The sequence below is a fragment of the Psammomys obesus genome, unplaced genomic scaffold, assembly GCF_907164565.1.
Source record: "Psammomys obesus unplaced genomic scaffold, mPsaObe1.curated_primary_1811, whole genome shotgun sequence".
NCBI lineage: Eukaryota > Metazoa > Chordata > Mammalia > Rodentia > Muridae > Psammomys > Psammomys obesus.
The window spans coordinates 14,600,966-14,620,845 of record NW_026596046.1 but is presented as its reverse complement, the minus strand read 5'-3'; the positions used below and the strand labels follow the sequence as shown (position 1 = coordinate 14,620,845).

Genomic DNA, 19,880 nt, shown 5'->3' with positions numbered 1-19,880 from the left:
TGGCAGACAGAAGCCTAGCATAACTGTCCTCTGAGAAGCTACACCCAGCAGGGGATTGAAACAGATGCAGAGACCCACAACCAAACACTAGGCAGAGTCTTGCAGAAGAGGTGGGGGAAGGGATGAAGAACCCTAAGCAGGCAGGAACGCCACAGGAAGAGCAACAGAGTCAGCTAACAGTGGACCATGTGGGCTCACAGAGACTACCAATGGGCATGCAAGGACTGGGCCTAGGCACCCTACACAAACGTAGCTGATGGATAGGTTAGTCTTCACGTGGGTCCACAATTGGAGCAGGGTTTTTCTCCCACATGGACTCTCTTGCCTGTTTTTGGATCACTTTTCCCTAGCTGGGCTTCCTTGTTGGGCCTCAGTGGAAGAGGATGGCCTTGGTCCTGAGGCAACTTGATGTGCTGGGGCAGGTTGGCGGGGGCTCCACTTTTCTGAGGAGAAGGAAAAGGGGCATAGGAAGAAGAAGATGGCAGGGTGGAACTGAGGAGAAGAGGGAGGGGGCTGTGATGAATATGTAAAGTAAATAAATAAATTTAAAAAATAAAAGTGGGTTAGGAAAGCAACAGGCAGTTCTGAAAAGACGAAATACAAAAGACTAAGAAATACATTTTGAAGTGTTCAACATCCTTAGCCCACAGGCAAAGGCAAATTTAAACTACTTTGAGACTTTTTTTATGTTATGGTACATTATTTTTTCTTTTTTTATTATTATCATTTATTACAATTTAATCAATTTGTATCCGGCTGTGCCCCTTCCTCATCTCCTCCCAATCCTACCCTCCCTCCCTCTTCTCCCCCGTGCCCCTCCCCTAGTCCAATGACGGAGGAGGTCCTCCTCCCCTTCTATTTGACCCTAGTCTATCAGGTCTCCTCAGGACTGGTTGCATTGACTTCCTCTGTAGCCTGGCAAGGCTGCACACCCGAGGGGGAGGTGACAAGAGAGCCTGCCACTGAGTTCTTTTATGCTTCTCCAGACGGAATGGCTAAGATTAAAACACCATATGACACCAAATGCTGGCAGGATATGGGGAGAGGAAAAAAATTATTCAGTGATGGTGAAAGTGCTAGCTCATACAGCTATTGTGGAACGCAGTGTACAATTTCCTCAGAAAGCTAGAAATGAACATTTGACTCCTGGTCGCATCTTCAAAGTCTTTTTATTCTACTACATAATTGTTTCCTCATCGTGTGCATTGCTGCTCTCTATTCATAATATCTAGTAAATGGAATCAGCCTCATTTCCATCAACTAATGACTGGCTAATGATGGTTTCTTATAACACAATAGAATTTTATTTCACTATAAAGAAAAATAAAATTGGAGCTGGAAAGATGACTCAGTAATTAAGAACATGAGCTATTCTTCCAGACAGTCATGAGTTCTATTCCTAGCCTTCACATAGTGGCTCACAACCACCTATAGCTCTATTTCCAGGTGATCTGATGTCATCTTCTGGGCTCTGCAGATACCAGTAATGTACATGGTACACAGACGTACATATAGGCAAAACATAAATGATAGCTCTTCTTAGTTGTCAAGTTGGCTACATCTGGAATTAACAAAACCCAAGCCCTGGATTCACCTGTGAAAGACTGTTCATAATTTCAGTTGGAAAGTCCTACCATAACTTCAGCTCTTTTGAGGTAGAAAAAAATCCACTGTATATCTGAACTACACCTTCTGGTGACAGCCTACATAAAGGGCGTGGAAGGAGGAAGTGCTTGTTCTTTGCTGCTTGCTTTACTGTGGCTGGCAAGTTTATTTCTTCACTTATCTTGGAGCCTACTTCTTTAGCATTTCAGTGTATCCTGAAGACTAGATGGTACATTCGGCTTCATGGACAGAACAACTCCTGGATGCTTGGGCTTTCCATTGGGAGACAGCCCTTGTTGAAATAGTCAATAGTCTGTAAGCCACTCTTATGTTTCCCATGTATATTCATAAATTCTGTCAGTCCTGTATCTGTAGAGAATACGGACTAATATAACACCCATACACATGAAATAAACATTAAAAAGTAAAATTTGAAAGAAAATGGATGAAACTGAAAAAATGATACTCGGTGAAAGAGCCCAAACACAGAAAGACAAATGCCTCATTTATCTCACAAATGTGGAACATAGCTTCAAAACTATCATATGCTTGACTTGCAGCAGCTATAGAAGCCAGAAAACTGGAAAGAGCCATTGCGAAAGCAAGAAAGATCTTCAGGGAGGGGAGTGACGGTACCCATGTTGTTTGGAGGGAGAATGGGGAATAATGCTGGGGAAAGCTCAAGCAGGGAGGAGGATAGAATGATGGGTTAGAGGAGAAAGGTGAACGAAAGGGTGACTAACATTAAGAATGTTCGAAGAAGCCATACGGAAACCTACTATTTTATAAGTATTTTATAATCTCACATGAGAGAAATATTATGTGGGTATGTGCACATGCATGTGTGTGCGCGTAAGTGTGTGTGTTTAAATGGAGTTACGCTGTGGGGTGTGGGGTACAGAGGTTGTTCTTCCCAGTAGTCATAGTTTGCTAAGTAGAAAGCCCACTGCCCAGGCATGATACACTATTAGTAAGGGGAGCTCCAGAAACCCCTAAAATAAGACAGGCTATTCCCGCTGCTCTTGGTTGCCACTAGAATTTGATAGTAAAACTTTATTGCTGAAGATACCAGATACTTTGATCACAGGACATGGAGAAATCAAGTTGCACTGAGCTGGAAGCTCCCCCCCTGCTAGCTTTCATAGTGTCTGAATATGCTTTGCAGCTTGCTGTGGGAGAAAAAGCACCAATATGCTCACTAAGCCATGAACCCTGTGAGCTAAAATTATTGACTTGACCAAACATGCCTGTGGATGAAATAGGTGTTCCAATATCACAGGAATAACCAAACACTTTCTGATTGTATTTAAGGCCCATTACACAGGAGAGAACACTTACCTGGTTATAAGCCTGACCAAGAACATGTGTCTGGGGAACACATGGGTCCTAGGAAAGAACCTACGAGGATTATTTTGCTAAATAGACACAGCATCAAGCTAACTTTTAAATACTTTATATACCAATAGGTTAGTGATGCTTTTAGTCTTCCTCAGAAAATAATTTTGCTGTGGATAATGGTTCATACAGAAACTTAAAACTGGTCAAAATGCATAGAGTGCCTGAGGAGTTTTCACTATATTTGGGACACTAATCACAAACACACACGCACACACACCTCAGGGACTATCACTAGTATTGATGGTATCTGGGGGAAGAGTCTATTTTCTTCAGATGCGTTTGCAGCAGTAGATGGCCCTACACCCATATGCATATGAGTTATGCATGTGAGTAGCACTAACTGAAGGTCTCTTTTTTTTTTTTAAGAAACTGAATCTGAAGCTGAGGAAAGAATGCGGAGGACGGAGCTGTCCTTGAAGAGCTGAGACGGAGAGTGGTGGGTAGATATGATCCAAACAGATCGTGTACATGTCGGAAATTCTCAAAGAATAAATAAAATATTACATTTATTTTTAAAGGGGGAACCGTTTGGTAGATCGCTTGATAGTAGTGTTGGTATAGGCCATAGGTTCAATTTCCAGAGGTTCGGGGAGGAGGAGATGCAGGAAGAAGAGTAGTATGTACGCAAATGCAGCAAATGTTCGTGAAAAGCAAAAAAAACCAGGAATGATAGGGGGGGAAAGTCTGTCTCAAGAAAAAAATGTAGAGCTACTCTCCTCTCCAGGTCTGGATAAATAATGAGACCCAAGACGCCTTTCCACTTTTGCTAGGGTCTGGGTGAATAATAACCACTGAAGACTTCCTTTGCTTTGAATTCCTCTCAATTTCTGCTGAAATTTCAGCAAATTCTCTCAGTTCAAACCCAAGAATGCTGATGGAGAGATACACACAAACACACAGATAAACTTCTGACAAGTACAGACCGAGGATAAAACCTTCCCTGTTCAAAGAATGGGGTTAATCACAGTACTTATTAACAAAAAAGTTATTAAAAAAAAAGAACTTAATTGACTCAGTGTACTTTGTTAAATCATCATTAACCAATTGCTGGACTGATCTTTTTTTTTTTTTCTTATTAGTTACATTTTATTAACTCTGTATCCCAGCTGTATCCCACTCCCTCATTCCTCCCAATCCCACCCTCCCTCCCTCCTTTCCACCCTTCCTTTTTCCAAGTCCACTGATGGGGAGGACCTCCTCCCCATTCATCTGACCCTGTTTTATTAGGTCTGCAAAGTCCTCCTCTGTGGCATAGCAGGACTGCTCCTCCCTTGGGGGGTGGGGAGGTCAAAGAGCTGGACTGATCTTGCCAACCAAAACTATTCCGGAGCCTGCTCATGAGCTAGCCGTCTTCGGTTGGAGCTAGTGCCATCCTGTTGGAGTTTGCTCCAACATTCTACTCACTCCTCATCCTTTGATCTCTCTTGTGTCTTACATGTCATGCACCCTAGGTGGCACAAGTTTTTATCCGTCAGAAGGGGTCTAGACATACTAATATTCCAAATTCCTTAGGAACCCAGGCTTTGTCCGTTAGGAAGGACCTAGACTCTCTAACTTCCCAATGCCTCACACATCAGTCCTGAGCCAGGATGCTAAGCTGAGCTGCTCTTTGTCTTGTAAAGGGCCCCTTTCATCATCAATTTCTCCTGAAGCTTATTTCCATAATGACTTCATTGGCACTTTCTCAGACTTCTTAACCACTGTCCCACTGAAAAGGATAGATATGAGTGAAACTTCTGAAGATCTGCCAGGATCTTGCTTCTGAAGGTTTAAGTCTTGGGTACAAAGCCTTAGGAACATTTTAGAAAAGCACCAAGCTCAAGAATCCAAGCAGAGATGAAATATACACCCAGTATATCTGGTGAGAACTGAACCGAAAGTATATTTATTAAGAAAGCAAAGTAAAACCATTCCAGGAAAATAACTTAAAAAAAAAGAAAAGAAAAGAAAATACTTTTGAAAAATAAACCAAAGGGGGAAAAATGCTTCTGGGAGACTCTCTGGATTCTACACCCAATAAAGAAGTAAAAGTAATCAATAAATTGTCCTCAAAAATTACCAGGTCTGGGCATTTACAACAAATGGCCAAGGGAAGTGGTCTTCAGGAAGGAGACTTTCCTTGGGCCCCACAGCCATGCTCCTATTATTTGGTTTTCTGAAACAAAACTCAAGCGATAATCCTACACTGTGGAAAGAAAACCCTTCAGTGCACAAATCCCTTCTTAGAAAAGGTGAGTTGCAGCCATTGAACCTGAAGCAGGCTGCATCATGGCTAAACATCCCACACCTGACTGAAGCTGACCTAGTCTCTCCTGGAGGAAGAAGCAAGTGAGACAATTTTAGCTCACCTGGAGGGAGGCCTTGAGGCGAAGAACCTTGAGACTCTAGCTCATTCGCTGTGTTCTAAATCAATCTATCACATTCTCTGGTTCAAAGGAGCTTAAGTGGTTTTACTTCTGAATTACAGGCATGGCTAATTGCACTTTGGAGTAGACAGTGTTTATATTGTGTTGGGTTGTTCTTACTTTGCAGACCTAAGGATGGCATTTATGCACTGCAAAATGGGCTTACAGCCTTGTGAATATGGGCAATATGAATTGAATTCAGCAGGTTAAATATAATGATGATGCTAATAACAATGATAAAGTTAGGAGGGAGATTTGCTAGGAAGATCCCAGAAGAAATTGGTAGGGAGGTAGAAGATGGATAAGATCAGGATATATTGTGTATGTGCATAATTTTTTTTAAAATATAACCAAAAAATCAATTATATGGCTATGCTAGTCTGTCCCCTCACATTTAAGTCCAATCTGAGATCTTTATTGGGGTGTGAAGAATCGAAGGAAAGATCTTCAAGTCAAAAGAATATTCTCTATGCCTATCTGCACCTGTACCTGGAACACCTACATTTACCACCAGGAAGAGAAATGTAAATAAAACTCGTTGTAAGCAGCAAGGGAGTAGGACTTGCCACAACTACTACCCTACTTCCTATTAAATTACAGAGTATAAAAGGGAACAGAGGGAGGTCATGCTCAGAACTTGAAACCAGAATACTGAAGCATAGAATGATGATGGAGTCAACACATTTTCTTTGTAGACTCTGGAGTCAAAATAACAAGGTTGGGATTAAAAGGCAAGGGGCCAAGATGGTGGCACCGGGAGAACACCGTGTCTGAGAAGTGGGACAACACACTCCGTGCAGCGACCAGGAGACTAAACTCTGGGCCCTAAAACAACAGCAATCGATCATGTTTCCCAGGTGAGGGGAGGCTCCCACGGCGTGAGAATCGGTCGGGTCCACTCTCAGCTGCCCAGCCAGAACCCGGAAGAGAACCCGGCTAAGGCGGGCTTTGGGTCTTCGGGCTGGTGCCGCAAGCCTGCTTGTCCCAATCACTTCCCCAAGCTGATTGGTGGGCACAAGGGTGCCTGAGGCTGGGAGTCCCAGTCGCAAAAAAACCCCACGGGGAAGGAAAGTTGCAAGAATAATCACGGGTCACCCAGTCTTTCCCTGGAAGATCTCTCCTACCAAGGGTACCAGCCGCCATCACAATTGAGCTCCCGCCACGCATGGATTGCAGCTATGCGCCCAGCTCAAAATCCCTACTCCCTCTTCGGAGGAGGCAGGAGGCGGCCAGCAGAATCTGCCACAGACCACATTGTCTGTACCCCAACCCAAGATCGGGGCTGAGAAAACCCAATCCTTTCGGGCACTCCCCCAAACGCCACCATAACCCTGCCGCAGCGGAGCAGAAGGATAAAGAGGCGCACAGCAGCTTCACAGTGCTGGAACTCCAGTGCTGCCAACCGCTCCTAGCAAACAAACTACAGCTCGGGATCTGGGACTGTGGTCATTCTACACATCCTGAGATTATCCTGGGTCCAGCGCAATAAGGTCTAGCAGCAAGTTCTATCACCGGCGCCCCCGCCCCCCAAACCCTGGCAGAGAAACGCCGGCTCAGGGTTCAGGATCCGACTGAAAATCCCCAACCCCTGCTGGCACTCCCCTGAGAGCACCTCCATAAGCTTGCCCTAGCAGAGGGGAAGGTCAGAGGGGAAGGACAGAGAGGCAGCCTGCCAAGGACACAGTACCCTCTCTCCAGCTCACCCAGTGGCTCCTAGCAGAGAAACCCAAGCTCTGGATCTGAGGACACTCAACCCTACCCAGTACTTTCTCGGGATCAGCAAACATAGATTCTACCACTAGGCTACTTCTGGCAGAGAGATCTGGGCCTGGGATCTGGGATTGAGTACACTCATCCTAACTATTTCCCGTGCCACCCAGGGACCAGTCAACATAACCCCTCCTGGCAGAGGGAAAGGACAAAGAGGCAGCACACAGGAAAGGTGGACACCGAGTCCTGCGGCCACAGTGTCACAGAGCTGCCTGTTAGCCTACCCATGCACTTCCGCAGCAAAACAGAGAGTAGTGAGCAAGGGGAACCCCAGTGCATTCCAACTGGTCCTGCAAGAGAGTGAGTGAGCCTTCTAGGGAGAGATTGCCCCAGACCCAGGGCCTCTCCACAGAAGCAACCAAACGAGATCCCTGCCACCCACACCCCTATTGTGGGCATCATAGGGATTCTTGGGATAGCGACCCCAACATTGAACGCTCTGCCTTGCGGGTCCACCAGGGTAATCCAGGCAAACAATCCCTGGATCTCAGTCAGAACTGTGTAATAGTGGCTTGCAGGCCACTGCAATAGTCAGAGAATCCTCGCATGCACACTGCGCCCACTAAAAGCACATGCGAACAGCGCAACCGTCACATTCCTTACTTAGGCAAAACTGAAAACACAGGGCACACTCCCAAAGCATTGAACATCTCTCATCTTCCTGAAAAAACAGTTCAGAAAACAAAAAGAGAGGATCATAGCCCAAACTACAATCTCGAGGAACAACCAGTGAGGATTATAAATAACCAGATGGCTAAGAGGCAGACGTAAGAACACTCCCAACAAAAATCAGGACATAATGACCTCACCAGCAACCCCAAAAAACAATGGACACTTCAATTCACTAGATATACAAGAAAACGACCTCAAAACTATGTTTCTCCAGCTATTAGAGGCCCATAAAGATGAAATGAACAAAGCCCTCAGAGAAATAACCAAAGAAATCGAGACTAACCAAGAGGAAACAAATCGTGCTCTCAGAGAAATGACCACAAAAATTGAGGCAAACAGAGAAGAAATGCACAAAGCTCTCAAAGAAATGTCCACACAAATGAAGGCAAATAAAGAAGAAATAAACAAAGCTCTCCTAGAAATACAGGCAATTATACCCAAAGAAGTAGAGGCACAATTAGTGATACATAGAGAGGAAACGGACAGAAAAATAGAAGCTATCATTGAAAAGCAGGACTCCACATTCAAACAGATGAAGGAAATGGTGCAAGACATGAAAACAGAATTAGAATCATTAAAAAAAAACACAAATAGAGAAAAACCAGGAGCTGAAGAACATAGAGAAAAGATCAGTAACTACAAAGGTAAGCATCACCAACAGAATAAAAGAGATGGAAGAAAGAATCTCAGGAGCCGAAGATACACTTGCGGAAATTGACACGTCTCTCAAAGAAAAAATAAAATCAGAAAAGTTCCAAACACAAAACATCCAAGAAATCAAGGACACCATGAAAAGACAAAACCTAAGAATAATAGGAGTAGAAGAAAAAGAAGACATCAGGCTCAAAGGTCCGGAAAATATTTTCAGGAAAAATTATAGAAGAAAACTTTCCCAACTTAAAGAAGGAGATGGCCATAAACATACAAGAGGCCTACAGAATACCAAGTAGACTAGACCAGAAAAGAAATTCTTCATATCACATCATAGTCAAAACACTGAACCTACAAAACAAAGAAAAAATTCTAAAAGCAGCAAGGGAAAAAGGCCAAGCAACATATGAAGGTAGACCTATCAGAATCACACCAGATTTCTCAACAGAAACTATGAAAGCCAGAAGGGCCTGGACAGAAATCATACAGTCTTTAAGGGACCAGAGATTCCAACCCAGACTACTATACCCAGCAAAACTTTCAATCAACATAGACGGAGAATTCAAGATATTCCAAGACAAAACCAAATTTAAACAATATCTACATAGTAACCCAGCTCTACAGAAGTTACTAGAAGGGAAACTCCAAACCAAAGAAAACAACTACATCGAAGGAAACAGAGGAAATAGATAACTACACAACAAAAAAACCAAAAGAAGACAAGCAATGAAACTCAGTGACACCACCAACACCACATCTAAAGTAAGTAACAATTGTTGGTCACTAGTTTCTATCAACATCAACAGACTCAACTCCCCAATTAAAAGACACAGACTAACAGAATGGTTGCAGAAACAGGATCCATCATTCTGTTGCATCCAAGAAACACACCTATGCAACAAAGATAAACACTACCTCAGAGTAAAGGGCTGGAAAAATGTCTTTCAAGCAAATGGTTCCAGAAAACAAGCGGGAGTAGCCATCCTATATCTAATAAAATAGACTTTCAACCCAAGTTAATCAAAAAAGATAAGGACGGCCACTATATTCTCATCAAAGGAAAAATCCACCAAGAGGATATCACAATTTTGAATATCTATGCCCCAAATACAAGAGCACCTACATTCGTAAATGAAACAATATTAAAGCTTAAATCACACATTGATCCTAAAACCCTAATAGTGGGAGACTTCAACACTCCACTCTCACCAAGGGAGAGATCAACTAGACAGAAAACAAATAGGGAAATAAAAACACTTACAGAGACCCTAAATCAAATGGACCTAATAGACGTCTACAGATCTTTTCATCCAAACTCAAAAGAGTATACCTTCTTTTCAGCACCACATGGAACCTTCTCCAAAATAGACCATATAGTTGGTCATAAAGCAAGCCTCAACAGATACAAAAAGATTGAAATAATCCCTTGTATTCTATCTGACCACCATGAAATTAAGCTGGACCTCAACAACAACAGAAATAAAAAACAGCCTACACACACATGGAAACTGAACAACTTGTTACTCAATGACAGCTGGGTTAAGGAAGAAATAAATAAGAAATTAAAGACTTCCTAGAATTCAATGAAAATGAAGGCACAACATACCCAAATTTATGGGACACATTGAAAGCAGTGCTCAGGGGAAAATTTATAGCACTAAGTGCATGCAAGAAGAAATTCGTAACATCACATATAAACAACTTAATGGCCCAACTGAAAACCCTAGAAAAAAAAAGAAGCAGATACACCCAAGAGGAGCAGATGGCTGGAAATAATCAAACTCAGGGCTGAAATCAATCAATTAGAAACAAATAAAACTATTCAAAGAATCAATGAAACAAAAAGCTGGTTCTTTGAGAAAATCAACAAGATAGACAAACCCTTAGCCAAACTAACTAAAAAGCAGAGAGAATCTATCCAAATCAACAAAATCAGAGATGAAAAGGGTGACATAACTACAGACACTGAGGAAATTCAAACAATCATTAGGTCATACTACAAAAGCCTATATGCCACAAAATTTGAAAACCTAAATGAAATGGACAATTTTCTTGATAGATTCCATCTTCCAACATTAAGTCAAGATCAGGTAGAAAGACTGAACAGCCCTATATCCCCCAAAGAAATAGAAGCAGTCATTCACAGTCTCCGCTCCAAAATAAGCCCTGGGCCAGATGGTTTCAGCGCGGAATTCTACCAGACCTTCAAAGAAGTGCTCACATCAATTCTCCTCAAACTATTCCACAAAATAGAAACAGAAGGTACATTACCAAACTCATTCTATGAAGCAACAGTCACCCTGATACCTAAACCACACAAAGACCCAACAAAAAAAGAGAACTTCAGACCTATCTCTCTTATGAACATTGACGCAAAAATACTCAATAAAATACTTGCAAACCGAATCCAAGAACACATCAAAGATATCATCCACCACGACCAAGTAGGCTTCATCCCAGGCATGCAAGGGTGGTTCAACATACGGAAATCCATCAATGTAATCCACCACATAAACAAACTGAAGGAGAAAAACCACATGATCATCTCCTTAGATGCTGAAAAAGCATTTGACAAAGTCCAACACCCATTCATGTTTAAAGACTTGGAGAGATCAGGAATACAAGGCACATATCTAAACATAGTAAAGGCAATATACAGCAAGCCTATAGCCAACATCAAACTCAATGGAGAGAAACTTAAATCAATCCCACTGAAATCAGGGACAAGACAAGGCTGCCCACTCTCTCCCTACCTCTTCAACATAGTACTTGAAGTCCTAGCCAGAGCAATAAGACAACTAAAGGAGATCAAGGGGATACAAATCGGAAAGGAAGAGGTCAAAGTGTCACTATTCGCAGATGATATGATAGTATATATGAGCGACCCCAAAAATTCAACCAGAGAACTCCTCCAGCTGATAAACACCTTCAGCAAAGTGGCAGGATACAAAATCAACTCAAAAAAATCAGAAGCCCTCCTGTATACCAAAGACAAAAGGGCCGAGAAAGAAATTAGGGAAACAACACCCTTCACAATAGCCACTAATAACATAAAGTACCTTGGGGTGACACTAACCAAGCAAGTGAATGACCTGTTTGAGAAAAACTACAAGTCTCTGAAGAAAGAAATTGAAGAAGATCTCAGAAGATGGAAAGATCTCCCGTGCTCATGGATTGGTAGGATTAACATTGTGAAAATGGCCATCCTGCCAAAAGCAATCTACAGACTCAATGCAATTCCCATCAAAATACCAACTCAATTCTTTACAGACCTTGAAAAAAAGATTCTCAGCTTCATATGGAGAAACAAAAAACCCAGAATCTCCAAAACAATCCTGTACAACAACAGATCATCTGGAGGTATCTCTATCCCCGATCTCAAGTTGTACTACAGAGCAATAGTAATAAAAACTGCATGGTATTGGCATAAAAACAGAAAGGAGGATCAATGGAACCGCATAGAAGACCCAGAAATAAACCCACACACCTATGAATACTCAATTTTTGACAAAAAAGGCAAAACCATTCAATGGAAAAAAGACAGCATCTTCAACAAATGGTGCTGGTCCAACTGGATGTCCACATGCAGAAAAATGAAAATAGATCTATATTTATCACCCTGCACAAAACTAAAGTCCAAGTGGATCAAAGACCTCAACTTAAAACCAGATACTCTAAATCTGTTAGAAGAAAAAGTGGGGAACAGCCTAGAACTCATTGGCACAGGAGACAACTTCCTGAACAGAACACCAACAGCACAGGCTCTAAGAGCAACAATCAATAAATGGGACCTCATGAAACTGAAAAGCTTCTGTAAAGCAAAGGACACTGTCGTCAAAACAAAACAACTGCCTGCAGACTGGGAAAGAATCTTCACTAACCCTTTATCTGACACAGGACTAATATCGAGTATATACAAAGAACTAAAGAAGCTGAAAAGCAGCAAACCAAGTAATCCAATTAAAAAATGGGGAACAGAGCTAAACAGAGAATTCTCGACAGAAGAATATCGAATGGCAGAGAAACACTTAAAGAAATGCTCATTCTCATTAGCCATCAGGGAAATGCAAATCAAAACGACCCTGAGATATCACCTTACACCCATCAGAATGGCCAAGATGAAAAACTCAAGGGACAACACATGCTGGAGAGTTTGTGGAGAAAGGAGAACCCTCCTCCACTGCTGGTGGGAATGTAAACTGATACAACCACTCTGGAAATCTATCTGGCGCTTTCTAAGACAATTAGGAATAGTGCTTCCTCAAGACCCAGCTATACCACTGCTAGGTATATACCCAAACTTTGCTCAAGTACACAAAAGGGATATTTGCTCAACCATGTTTATAGCATCATTATTTGTAATAGCCAGAACCTGGAAACAACCCAGATGTCCATCAATGGAAGAATGAGTACAGAAATTGTGGTATTTTTACACAATGGAATACTACTCAGCAATCAAAAAGGAGGAAATCATGAAATTTGCAGGCAAATGGTGGGATCTAGAAAAGATCATCCTGAGTGAAATATCCCAGAAGGAGAAAGACAAACACAGTATATACTCACTTATATAGACCTATAAGATACGATAAACTTAATGAAATCTGTACACTTAAAAAAGATAATCAAGAGAGCGGACATGGGGTAAGATGATCAATCCTCGTTTAGAAAGGCAGATGGGATGTGCATCGAACGTATGACAGGAGTCTACTGAGCGCATTTGAAAGACTCTAACTAGCATTGTTTTCAAAGCAAAGACTCATGACCAAACCTTTGGCAGAGTACAGGGGATCATAAGAAAGAAGGGGAGTTAGTCTGATGAGGAAAGGATAGGAGCTCCACAAGGACCAAATATATCTGGGCACAGGATCTTTTCTGAGACTGACATGCAACCAAGGACCATGTATGAATGTAACCTAGAACCTCTGCTCAGATGTAGCCTGTGGTAGCTCAGTAACCAATTGGTTTACCATAGTGAGGGGAACAAGGACTATTTCTAACAGGAATTCAATGACTGGCTCTTTGGCCTCCCCACCCCCCAAGGGAGGAGCAGTCCTGTTAGGCCACAGAGGAGAGCTTTGCAGCCAGTCCTGAAGATACCTGATAAAACAGGATCAGATGAATGGGGAGGAGGTCCCCCCTATTAGTGGACTTGGCAAGGGGCACAGTGGAGATGAGGGAGGGAGGGAGGGACTGGGATGGAATGAGGGATTGGGACATGGCTGGGATACAGAGTTAATAAAATGTAACTGATAAGAAAAAAATAAAATTCAAAAAAAAAAAACATTAAAAGGCAAAAAAAAAATAACAAGGTTGGAAATCTGGCACTACCATTGGTCACAATATTGCAACTCCTTAGGTCCCATTTGTCACACCTGTAAAATGGGGTTTGTGGAAATTAATCTCCTCAGTAAAAGATAATAATCAGACACTGCCTTGGCTCATTTTACGTCAACTTGACACAAGTTATAGCTGAGAAGAAAGACCCACAACTAAGGAAATGCCCTTGTAGGATTGGCTCATCGGCCAGTCTGTGAGGTATTGTTTTGATTAATGATGAATGTGGGATGGCCCAGCTCACATGGGGTTATTCAACCTCTGGGCTGGTGGTCCTGAGCTGATAAGAAAGTAGATTGAGCAAGCCATCAGGAACAAGCCACTAAGCAGCACCTCTCCAGTTTCTACATCACTTTGAAATTCCTGCCCTGAGTTCCTGCTCTGGCTTCTATCAGCAATGGACTATGATGTGGAACTATAAGCTGAAATAACCCTTTCCTCTCCCAAATTGCTTTTTTTTTCCCCCATGGTGTTTGATCACAAAAATAGAAACCCTAACTAAGAGCCACATAACCCACTCAACTGAGATGGGTTTTGTTTTTTGTTATGCTTTGTTTTCTCAGTGAGTGAATGAGCAAAAACGGGCTAGACCTCTTCTTGCATAATCTGAAGAAATAAGATGATAATATGGAAAAGCACCAGTGAACTCTGTGTTTTAGTTAACCTTGGATCACTCAGAATCAGATACACAAATTTGCAAGGCCCACTGCAAAATGTAAATGCAGAGCCCCTTGTCAAAACTTATTTATTTATTTATTGTGTACTGAGGCCCTTAATTTTTAATTTTTCTACATTTTTAATAGACATGCAACATATGCATATTTATGAGGTAGTGTAAGATTTCAATATGTTTACACTGAGTCATGATCTGACTAAAGTTTTTGATGTATAAAACACCTCAAATATTTAGCATTTTCAAAACTTTCTGTACTGCCTATTTCAACTATTACACTGAATTACTACCAGCTGAAGTTATCTTTCTGCAGCATGGAGGATTAACACTTTCTTTGCCTATCCAATAGTATTGCCATACCCACAAGCCATCCCCTCCCTCCTTTCTTGCCCCAGTACTCTTCCCTGAATCTTGAAAATACTTCTTGAGTCTGTGTTAGCTTGATTCTCTATTACTTTTGTAAAACACTGACCAAATCCAATTTTGAAAAGAAAAAGGGTTTGTTTTTGGTTTACTGTCTAATCACTGAGGGAAGTAGGGTAGGAACGCAAACAGAGCAGGAACCAGACGAAGGTACTGAAGTAGAGACCACCGAAGAACACTTCTTACTTGCTTGCTTTCTTCTACAACCCAGGACGATCTGGGCATCACCCACAGTGCGGTGGGCCTGCTGCATCAATCATTAATTAAGAAATGCCCCCATTATCCACAGATCAATTTAATGCAGGTAGTTGAAGTTTCCTCTTGTCATGTGACTACAGTTTGGGTCAGATTGACTAAAAGAAGTTACCAGCAGAATATATAATTCTATGAACTTCATTTTTAGCTTCTACTTATAAATAATATTATATGGTATTTGTCTTTCTGTGCCTGACATGGCTTACTTAGTCAAAGGCCTTTAATTTCCTTCTGTGTTGTCACATGTACCTGGTAGAAACTAGTCATTCAAGAATTCCAAGCTGAGCATGGTGTCACATGCCTCTAATTCCAGCACTTGGGAGGTAGAGGCAGGCAGATCTCTGTGAGTCTACAAAGCAAGTCAAGGAAAGCCAGGGCTCTGTTACCCAGAGAAACCCTATCTCAAAAAAAAAAAAAAAAAAAAAAAAATCCAAGCTGGTGAAAGTGGTAGGAATCAAACAAAGCCATGGTTCTTCTAATCAGGAAAAAAAATGTAAAAATATACATTTTAAACTAACCACATAAATAGCAAGCAGAAATAATATTTTATCAGAAGATTGGAAGTGTCCTAAAACCCAAACTCCAAGAAACAATTCAATTAAAAAAGAAAGAAATGGGAAGAAAATTCCAATTACGACTCAATAGGGGCTGATTTATGCTTGCTATTCATATGATTAGTTAAAATGAATGTATATTTTCATGTGCCTTTTATGTTCTCCTCCTTAGGAAAGGAAGTTGGAAAACACAGCCTTATATGTATCTACTTTCATAAATAAACAATTACTTATTTTTTTATGTTCTCCTCCTTAGAAAAGGAAGTTGGAAAACACAGCCTTATCTCCTTACATAAATAAACAATTACTTACGTAAATAAACTCAGTGAAGATTGCCCTGGATTACTACCTTCAACTCCCAAACTCTGCTTATCTGCCAAGTAGAGTGCTCTGTGGCTGCTGGGAAATTGTTCTTAAATGCATAAAACACATAAGAGAACTTTTTAAAAATCCCTTACTATTCATTAAGGTACTTTAGGGCCTCGTGAATTCAGATGGGATAATCATTTGTTGATTAGCCAGGTTGTTAAGCATCCATTGTCAGACACTGATGAGGTGTGAGAAATTACATTTCCTATCTACCCAAGAGTCACCTGAATACCATTAGCCCTTCATAAGGTACAATGTTATTTTCTGGGGATAAATTAGCTCAGCTTTTATTCTCTGGTCTTTTCTTTCATTGTTCAAATTTCTTTTTATTGCAAATCATTCCTCATTCACTTTTGTTTCTCTTGCTTCACTGAGGTCTGAAGGTAATAAGTTGGCCACACTTATACTCAGAACTCTAGTATTAAAAGGGCATGATGGATCTGTACATTGGGGTGTCTGTGTCTGTGCCTATATGTCTATATGACTGCATATGTATCCACATGTGTCTCGATGTCAAAGCACATATGTCAAGCACATATGCTTGGCAGATAAGCACATATGTGCTTATATGTGCTCTTGATTTGACTTTGCTCTGAGTTATTGGCTACATCCTTTTCTATCCTTAGACTTTCAGATACATGTACTCAAGTTACCAAGAGAATTCATCAGCCAGGGCTCAAAGACTGCTTCCTTCCTTCACATACTGACTAAGAGTCACAGTACATCATGCATGGAGAATGAAGAGCCTGGAGTAGAGATTGGAAAATGTGATTCAGAGGCCTGCTTCTGTTTTCAACAAGGAAGTCAGCATCTCTGATGATCTGCTCTGTATTCTAGCAGGTCATTTCCTGTCCCTGACAGCAATTCATTTTCCCCATTCTTTAACAACAGAATGACATTAACATTTACTCTTTGTGTCATATCAAGAAGATTCAGTGATATATTTTTATCAAGATAGACAAGTCCCCAATCAGTTATAGAACTTCTGTTCTAAAATGGAAGAAGTGTTCCCAAGACTGCAGAGGGGCCTCCAAGCCAAATTTTCAAGAAAAGGGTCATTGTTTAACTCACGGAACTGCTCCAGGTGTTCAGCGCTGTTAGATTCAGGGAAGGCAGTGATAGTCACCAGCGGACAAGGATTCCCTCCCAGTGTCTGGCAGAGAACATCCTGCCGGAAGTAGACTTGCCTAGGATCGATGCTTCTTTCCAGAATTTCAAGATGAGTCTAGAACAGAAACAAAACAAGCATGCATATATTAATGGTTATTTAATAGTTCAAACAGGAAAATACCTTTCATTCACTAAATCTCGTAATTATTGGAAGTGTTTTTGCCAACCCAATCTGTCTGATGTGTATGGAGCACCGAGTGATGACAGGCTGTTCTTAGGAGAGGTTTAGTGGGGCTGAAAGGACAGCGTTGTTTCTGCACATATCTGCACTACATATTTGTTTGCAAGTTGCACTGTAAGTAAAAAAGCAAGGACATGAATTGTTCTTCTTATCACCATGAAGTGTGAGTACCATGAGGACAGAAGATACCCAGAGCGCTGGAGACCATGAGTCCCAGCAACACAGAATACAGCAGGTCCAACAATAATAGAAAGCTATGAGCCTCTTGAAGAATAACAAAAGACAGTTTACCCACAGGATGCTAAGTTAACAAAAAACTTATACAAAAAAACAATTGTCTTTTCCTACTATACCTCCAGATTTAAATACTAGTTGAAAACACAGCATTACACAAAAGATGAGAAAGCCACTGAAACAAGGACACCTTTAAGACCTCTAGTGATCTTTGTATTAACTACAACAAGGGGACTACTTGCACACATTCTGGAAATGCCCTGTGACTCCAGTCTGGTTTCAGTGACTTGAACAACCGAAGAGGGCTAGCCAGCCCCATTGCAGCACAGGGGCACCAGTGAACAAAGATCACCAGCTTAAGATCTCAAGTTTTCCCTGTAACCAGGTAGGCATTAACAGAGCAAAAGAGAAACAAGTTCCCTCTTCCCTTGATGAAACACACACACACAGAGAAAGAGAGAGAGAGAGAGAGAGAGAGAGAGAGAGAGAAAGAGACTAATCTTATGAGAATATTTAAGATATTTGTGAATATGTTCTGGCAAGGTGTAGTGTAGAGAAAATGCTTATACATGGGCAGAATTATGTCCTCCAAACATGCATGTGCTCATCTATAGAACACATAAGTACTTAACTTTAACTGGGCATGGAGGCTTTAAGGTGGTGATTTTCATGAGACAAGGAGACTGTACTGCCTTATCCTGTTAGAGTCAATATAACTATAAGTGATTAAAACCAAAGACTCTTGCCTAGCTGCTGAGAACCAAAGAAAACCCAGCCTTCTAGCCCAGCATACAGGATAGAGGACGAAACAATCAACAGAGGAGTACAAGAGGCATCCAGAAACTAAAAAAAAGGCACATAAACGACCCCCTTGGGCTTCAAAAGGAGCACATTCTAATACTTTGGTCTTTGCTCAACTTCTAGTTTGAGGGGTTTGTTTTGTTTTGTTTGTTTGTTTTTGGTTTTGTTTTTTAATCTTGTTTAAACCAGTAAGTTTGTGCCGATTTGCTACAGTAGAAACAGAAAATGAATAAATGAGAAAACAAACAAAAATATTCTAAAAGAAGTTTATGGAAACAACCTAACTATAAATATTTAAGTACTGAAATATTTGAAACCTGTGGGGGGAAAAAATTGTGTCAAGGAACAAAAAGAACCACACGATTTTGTGGGTTTTCTTCCACCCACAGAAATTCAACCTGGACTTGAGCCTATTGGCTCACACCTACATGCTCAACACTCCAAAGGCAGACAGGAAGATAGCTGAGTTTGAGGCCAGCCTTGGATGCCTAGTGACCTCAAGGCCAGCCTGCACTATAAGAAACAAACAAAACAAAACTGGGAGTGGCGGGGATGAAGAGGAGGAGAAAAGAGGAGTAAGAAAGAAAAGATAGGAAGAAGAGAAAAGCTATTAAATAATGAAAAGAAAAAGGGAAAGGAGACAGAAGATGAGAAGGAAATAAAGATGAAGAGCAAAAAAATTTGACCTGCAGTCACATGATTTTTGAAACTTATAAACAAAATCACCCAACCCTTAGGATTTACTGTCCACAATAACATAACTTTTACTATTTCACACACCTCTTGTCCAAGAAAATAACATAGAACATCAATCAAGCATCCACCCAAAACTATCTGAATCTCTCTCATCAATATCATTGCCTCATATCACCCATGAGTCTGAAACAACCATGCCATAATCCTTCCTTAATCCTACTCCCACTCCCACATTAAATGACTTGCCTTAATGCCAAACTTCTAAGTTTTAATAAGTACTCCCAATTTTTTTCTGTCCTTCCCCCTTTGAGAAAATGTCAAGATTTTGTCATATTCTTTCACCCTGGTCAAACATACATAGGACAGAGGTTAAGAAGCTCAGATACCAGGGCTCCTGACTTCTCCAGGCTGCCTTGGTACCTATACACTCAGCATCATTTCTCAGACCATGCTGCTCTATCATGAATAGGGAGAGGATCAAACGAAGCCATTCTGGGAGCCCAGAGACCTCATGCAAGCCCTCTGTACACATTCTGTCCAGTTCCTTGCCTTCATTCTCCCTAATAGATGAAGTTTATTCATGGTAAAGCCTGGCCCCATGTCTCATGGTGTTATTATTCTAAACCTGACACTACTGCCCTTCCTTGAACAGAATTGAACTTGGACCTGTAAATTAAGTGTGTGTGTGT

At 41.2% G+C, this 19,880-nt stretch overlaps 1 protein-coding gene across 1 annotated transcript in view; it reads right to left on the bottom strand.

Moving 5' to 3' along the window:
• Window positions 1–19,880, bottom strand: part of Agbl1 (AGBL carboxypeptidase 1) — an 820,675-nt gene that overhangs the window by 675,498 nt on the left and 125,297 nt on the right. The window contains exon 17 of the mRNA XM_055623242.1: window positions 17,181–17,334. Coding sequence (XP_055479217.1) covers window positions 17,181–17,334 — 154 coding nt within the window. The remainder of the gene's footprint in view (window positions 1–17,180; window positions 17,335–19,880) is intronic.